The sequence below is a fragment of the Nyctereutes procyonoides genome, unplaced genomic scaffold (genome assembly GCF_905146905.1).
Source record: "Nyctereutes procyonoides isolate TBG_1078 unplaced genomic scaffold, NYPRO_anot_genome, whole genome shotgun sequence".
Taxonomy (NCBI): Eukaryota; Metazoa; Chordata; class Mammalia; order Carnivora; family Canidae; genus Nyctereutes; species Nyctereutes procyonoides.
Genome location: NW_026575117.1, coordinates 1,692,540 through 1,698,914, shown reverse-complemented (window position 1 = coordinate 1,698,914; position 6,375 = coordinate 1,692,540). Strand labels below are relative to the sequence as shown.

General features: G+C 65.4%; 1 protein-coding gene across 3 annotated transcripts; it reads right to left on the bottom strand.

Annotated features, from left to right (window-relative positions):
- Window positions 1-643: 643 nt before the first annotated feature.
- On the bottom strand, window positions 644-5,809 carry DUSP23 (dual specificity phosphatase 23). Of its 3 annotated transcripts, XM_055333821.1 has the most exons (3): window positions 5,511-5,809; window positions 4,419-4,600; window positions 644-1,118 (listed from the first exon to the last, which is right to left on the bottom strand). In XM_055333821.1, exons 1-3 carry the CDS (start codon window positions 5,775-5,777, stop codon window positions 1,115-1,117), a joined length of 453 nt encoding a protein of 150 aa, XP_055189796.1. In that variant the 5' UTR covers window positions 5,778-5,809; the 3' UTR covers window positions 644-1,114. The 3 variants fall into 3 exon arrangements, with proteins under 3 accessions (XP_055189796.1, XP_055189795.1, XP_055189797.1); XM_055333820.1 differs by lacking the exon at window positions 4,419-4,600; XM_055333822.1 differs by lacking the exon at window positions 644-1,118 and having other exon boundaries at window positions 4,415-4,600.
- Window positions 5,810-6,375: the final 566 nt, after the last annotated feature.

The window sequence follows — 6,375 nt, the reverse complement described above, 5'->3', positions numbered from 1 at the left end:
GCCCAAGGGCGCGTAGAACCCACTGCGGGAGGCGAGCAGTGCTACCCGCGGCACAGCCACGCCAGTCCTCTTCCAGATGGCCCGCCTCGGCTTGGCGCAGAGTCCCTGCTCCGTATCTGTTGGTGGGGACAAAGGTCTCCCGTATGAAAAAGGTAGGGGGAAGATCCCAGAACTGCCTGCCGTGCGGAGTCCCACGCGTTGCGAGCTCAGAGGTGACACCAGCAGTTTGTGTCATGATCACGTACCCCTGGTGACAGTAAGTCAAGGGAAAAATAGGCTGAGAGGGTGGTTGAATCAACGTAAGGAATTCATCAGCACAAAGGATTCGGTTATCTTTTTTTTTAATATTTTATTTATTTATTCATGGGAGACACAGAGAGAGGCAGACACAGGTGGAAGGAGAAGCAGGCTCCAAGCAGGGAGCCTAATGCGGGACTCGATCCCAGGACCCCGGCGTCATGCCCTGAGCCGAAGGCAGGTGCCCAACCGCTGAGCCACCTGGGCGTCCCTCAAATTGTGCACTGGTCATTATAACAGGACCTTGTCCGTAGGGCTGTTTTGAGGATTGAGTGAGGTAACGTCTGTAAAGCGCTTGGCGTAGCACCTGGCGTGCATGAAGGGGTCAGAGAACAACACAAACAGAAAGGATATTAGAGGTTTTAATAGATCATCCGACACCGACACACATCGGCGAGGGCTCAGGGCTATTCACCCTCCAGCCTGTCGCGCTGGGCCAGGCCCACACCCGCTCCGGGTTCTGTAGCAGCAGGTGCGACGGGGACCCGATGGGTCAGCTGCACTCTTCTGCACTGAAATGCTTGGGCTGCACTTTAAGGAACGGCTCAGAGCTCAGATGTGTTGGCTTCTCGGATGCGGTTTATTCTCTGGCCTCCCAGGAGGATGGGCCGGGGTGGGTGGAGGGAGGGACGGAGGGACGCCGGAAGCCGTGTGGGTAAAATGGCCCTCGAGTCCAAGCTCTGGCTGTGAAGACAGACGGCCCCATGTGTGGGGTCCAGGAGGAGGTCCTGGCAGGTGGGAAGTCTGGATTTGATCCCAGCTCCTTCGCGGCAAGTGAGAGGGACTGGGCAAGCCAGCCAGCGTTGTAGACCTCGGTTTATCTAGAAAAAGGGAAAAACACCTGATTTGCAGAGCGGTTGTAAAGATAAAATGATATAACGTGACGTACATTAAACACCTGCTGTGCGGTAGGCGCCTCATAGAGACAGTTGTGACCGTGTAAGTAAGCGACGCGGTCATGACCACGGGGGGGCGGGGGGGGGTTGGATTCGTGGTGACTGCTACTGTTTTGTGACAAAATGATCCTGTGAGACCAAATTAGTTTCCTTCTTGGAGAGAACGGCAACTCGGAGGGCAGAAGGGTTGACTGGAGGCCTGGCAAGCGAGTGCGGTTCAGTCGGGGAGCCGGTGTACGGTTTGGGCCAAATCCCGGCCCCCATGACATGCTCATCATTGACCTGGGAAGACCTGGGGGGGTCTCCAGGGGGCAGGTGGGGGCGCTTCACCTGGGGAGAACGGGTAACGAGCGGCCCGGTGGGGCAGGTCCCCACACGTTGGGAGTGGCTGAAGGGATGCTGGGGACACAGAGCTCCGGGGCTTTGGGAGCAGGCAGGATGCCGGTCTCCGCGGCGGGAGGCTGTGCTGGGACGCCCGGCCTGGGGGCAGCCGTGCACCTGGGGCCCCAGGTGGAGTGGACCTGACGTGGAAGGTTGAGAGCAGCCGTGCTCCTCCCGTCCTGATGCCAGTTGCCTCTTGCATCGGAACAGATTTTTTTTTTTAAAGATTTTTATTTATTTATTCATGAGAGACACGGAGAAAGAGAGGCAGAGACACAGGCAGAGGGAGAAGCAGGCTCCATGCAGGGAGCCCGATGTGGGACTCGATCCCGGGTCTCCAGGATCACACCCTGGGCTGAAGGCAGGTGCTAAACCGCTGAGCCGCCTGGGCTGCCCTGGAACAAATTTCTGGGAGAGGAGCCAAGGAGGTGGTGGCTGCAGAACCCAAGGGGCATGGAGGGATGTCGTCCACATGGGGTAGCCTCCATTCAGGTCACACTGCACGGAATAAACCTGAGGGGACCTTTAAAGTCATGGGGTCGCGAGTCCGTGTCGCCACAGCTGTGCCCGCCAACTACTGGTGGAGAGCGAGACCCTCCCGGCCATCGAAGGTTAATGTGTCTGTCACCACCTTGGGAACCCGGCCACTGGGGAAGAGGAGAGCGGCTGGGGCTGGGTACCAGGCCCTGCTCGACACGGCGACAGTGTGGATGGAGTTCAGTCCTCTGCCCCTTCTCTGGGGGTGCGTGTCCCCGGGACAGGTTCCCACGCACGTTCCCAGAGGAAATGGAAGCTTACAGCTGCATCTGGGGCTTGTTGGTCCAACGCCGTGGTTCTCAACGGGGACTGGCTTTGCTCTGCAGGGCCTCTGGCAATGTCCGTGAACAGTCCTACTGTCAGTTTTTAGGGGAGGTGCCACGCAGGGACGTTGCTCAACGCCGCACAGCGCCCAGGGCAGCCGCACATCACCCAAGTCTCCAGCCCCAAATGTCAGCAGCACTGAGACTGCCAGAGCCTGGCTGGAGGCGGCACGAAGGTTCTGGGTGGGCGGCCGTGGCCCCCGCCTCACGCCCATCACCTCAGGGCAGCTGGATGGGGAAGGGTCCCGGCTGGCTGGCCCCAGCTTGGTGGCCACACACGGAGGAGGAGGCTGCCGAATGCTTGGGGGCGGGGAGCAGCCCAAAAGGAGCCTCAGGCCACCCTCCCAGGGAGAGGAAGGATGAGGCCGGAGATTTCATTTCAAGTCAACTCTTACTTATTTTAAAACCGATTTCCTTAAGCACATAATTATATGTTTATTTCCCCGAGGAACTCTTGAGGCAGGGAGATCTGCTTAAATTATGGGGACGGAGGCTGCTCACGGGGCTCTAACGGGGTTAGAAAAATGCTCGTCTCCTCTGAAGGAGCCCGGGAGGAAGGCCCGGCAGGCTCCCCTCGCGCAGGGGACGTGGGGAGGGGCCGGTGGGATCAGAGGCTTCAGGGGTCCTGCCTCTCCTCTCTGATCCGTCCCGTAGGCGGAGGAGAGAGACGTGGGGAGCGGGCCATGCAGCCGCCTCCTGTGTCACTGGCACACGTGTGCACGCTTACACACGCGTGCATGCACACTCCCTCTGGAAGGGACTCAGGTTGGCATCGGGGAGCAGCAGGGGGGTGGGGGGCCGGGGACAGGATGGAGAGCTGCGCCCCAGCTCTGACACACCTCGGGGAGACCGGGGAGGTGTGTTAGGGCCTGTCTCCCTCCCCGAGACGAATGGCGAGACTCTGGCTAATGTGCTACCGGGTGAGAGCGCCGGCCGGGGCTTGGGCGGGCGGGCAGCTGCGGAAAGGACACGAGGTGCCGTGCCGGCAGCGGGCGGCCTAGGCTGCCTCGGCCACACAGGAGGGCGCCGTGGGGGCGACCTGGCCACACCCCTGTCCCTGCTGCGTCTGGAAGGCTTGGCTGTTGGCGCCACTGTGTGGGGTGGGACCCTGTGTGCCCATGTCCTGCAGGAGTTGGGAGCCTCGGCCTGGGACGCACGGGCACCGAGGATGTGCTCGCAAAGTACTGCTATGTTGTTGCGCCGGGCCTGCCACGGACCAGACTGGAGTCACAGCCAATGGCCGCGCGACTGGCCCGCCCAACTTGTCCTCTCAAAGCCCAGAGTGTGCTGCTGGAGCTGCTGGGATGGGATCCATCCGGGGAGTGGAGACCCGGCCCAGAGCTGTGGCCCCGCATCTTCCCCGACCCATCACACACGCTCCCCGCACAAGCACCCCGCTGGCTGGGCTCCCGCCTTGTGCCTTGCTCGGCCCAGGCCTCGGGCCCTGTGGGGAAGCTCCTCCCGGGGGAGCCTAAAGAAGGTCGCTGAGGGGCGTCCGGCCCTCTGGAGCTGGGAGTGTGGTTATCTGTCCCGGGGGTTGGCAGGGAGACATGCAAGGGGCAGGCGGGCCTCGGCTGGGGGTGTCCCCTGTGGCCCTCCGGTCGGGGAGCATCGGAGATCCTGGGCTGCTGGGGGGCTGTGTCCTTTCCGTTGACCAGCTCCCCAGGAGACATGCCAGGGATTGTCAGAGAATGGTCTTAGCCTCTTTAAGGGGCTGAAGACCTGGCCCATCCTGCCACTTTCTAGAAGTGTGGCCGAGAGCCTGAGCTACCTCATCTGAAGGACAGTCCCCAGCTCACGGGGCTGGCGTGGGGCTTGTGTTAGTCGGTGTGGGGAAAGCTGTGCACACCGCAACCCCGGCACCCCCCCCCCCACGCCAGCTCGCCTTCGGTTGGGGGCCGGGGCCTGCCTGCAGGGTCAGCGTCTGTCGGCGTCGCTGGCCCCAGCAGACACGAGGCTCAGGGGAGGGCGCTGCGCCCCTTACTTGGTCCGCTGGTAGAACTGGAAGACCGCTTTCTCCTGCTCGTAGGTCTCGATGGAGCCGGGTCGAAGGCGCCGGATCTCGGCGATGGCGTCCCCGGCAGCCAGGCCCCGTTCCTTCACCAGGTAGCAGGCCAGCATGGTGCCCGTGCGGCCAAAGCCCAGGGCACAGTGCACTCCCACCGCCTGGGAAGAGGGGGCTTGATGGGGCCGAGCCTGATGCCTGGGTGAGCCTCCTTCCTACACCTGCCTCTTCTGGGTCAGGCTGGGGCCCCTCAGTTGTTGCAAGGCTCTCGGGGGCGAGAGGGGATGTCATGGTCAGGGACAGCTGTCCCCTCCCTGGTGGTGTGGAGGCCACCAATCACCTCCCCCGTAGCTGGTTCCGGTGCTGGGCTCCGCGGCCCCCCGCAGCCCTGTCCCTGCGCCTCCCAGTGCAGAAGCCACCGCGCGTGGGAGAGGCCGCTCGTCCAACCTGCGCTCCGAGGTGCAACCACCGGGTTCTGCACACGGGGTGCAAGACACGACCTATCCGTCATTTAGCATTTACATTGATCATACGGGGAAACCATAATACTTTGACTTACTGGGCTTCGCTGTATCATCAAAACGAGTTTCCCTGACCCTTCTCTGCCTGTCACACTGTGGCTCCAGTCGGGGTGTGTGGGAGGCGGGTGGCCCCGAGACCCCGCAACGGTGCCGCCTTCCACCTGCGTCTCCCCGTGTGCCAGCTTCTCCCTCTCCTCTCGCCACACTCCCTGCGGCCCGGGCCTTCCCGCTGCCCCGGCTTCGCCTCCCGTAGCCCCGCCCCGCCCCGCCCCCGCCCCGCAGCGAGGTCCCGCCCTCCCGCCCGGCTTAGCCCGTCTGTCCCCGCCCTCCTGCCCCGCTGCCCCCGCCCTCCTGACCCCTCCTGCCCCGCCCCCCACCCTCCTGCTCCCTCCTGTCCCCGCCCTGCCCTCCGCTGACCCCTGCAGGTCCCGCCCTCCTGCTCCCTCCTGTCCCCGCCCTGCCCTCCGCTGACCCCTGCAGGTCCCGCCCTCCTGCCCCCTCCTGCCCCCTCCGCCCCCCGCAGGCCCCGCCCCCCGCCCTTTCCGCTGACCTCCCCGCGCGCGCTGGCCTCGTCCACGATGCGCACGAAGCGGTCGATCTGCTCGGGGGCGGGCGGGCAGAAGTCGGGGATGCGCAGCCGGTGCAGCGTGAGGCCGGGGCAGCTGTCGCTGTGCGGGGGCCCGCGCTCCGTCAGGGACACCAGGTGCCGCACGCCCTGCTCCCGCAGGAAGCGGTAGTGCGCGGGGAGCCGCGGCAGCGCCAGCCCCGCCAGCCGGCCCGGGAGCACCCACGAGAAGTTGGGGGGCTGCGCGCCCATCGCCGCGGAAGCGCCCCCCGGCCCCGCCCCGGCCCCGCCCCGCCGCGGGGATTGGCCGAGCCGCCTGGGGGCGGGGCCGCAGCGCCGAGCGGGCCCTGAGTGACGGGCAGGCCGGGGGCCGGGGCAGCCCGCGCGCTGATTGGCCGGGCGGCCGGGGCTGGGCGGGCTTACGGCGGCGGTGCGCGCGGGGATTGGTGCAGCTCAGGCGGCGGCGCCGGGGGTGGGCGGGGCCGCCCGGGGTCGGGCTCTGGGGCTCCCTGGCGGCCGGTGGCGGTCAGCGCAGCGGTGTCCCCGCGCGTGCCGACCCGGGGCGTGACCTCCGCGCTCCGACTGGGCCCGGGGCGCTCCGGGTCCGCGCGGGCCTCCTCCGCCGGGATGGCCGCTGCGTCTCAGGGGCTTGGCGATCCGGGGCAGTGCGGGCGAGCGGCGCCGTGCGGAGGCCTGTCCCGCGTGTGCGCTGCGGGGACCCCCCAGCCCGGGGCTGCCGCCTGCGGGGGGCGGCGGGGGCCCAGTGGCAGCAGCAGCCTTGGACGGAAGAAGCCACGTTTACTGAGCACTTGCCACAGCACTTTACCCGTGTTAACTCCTTTAACATCGC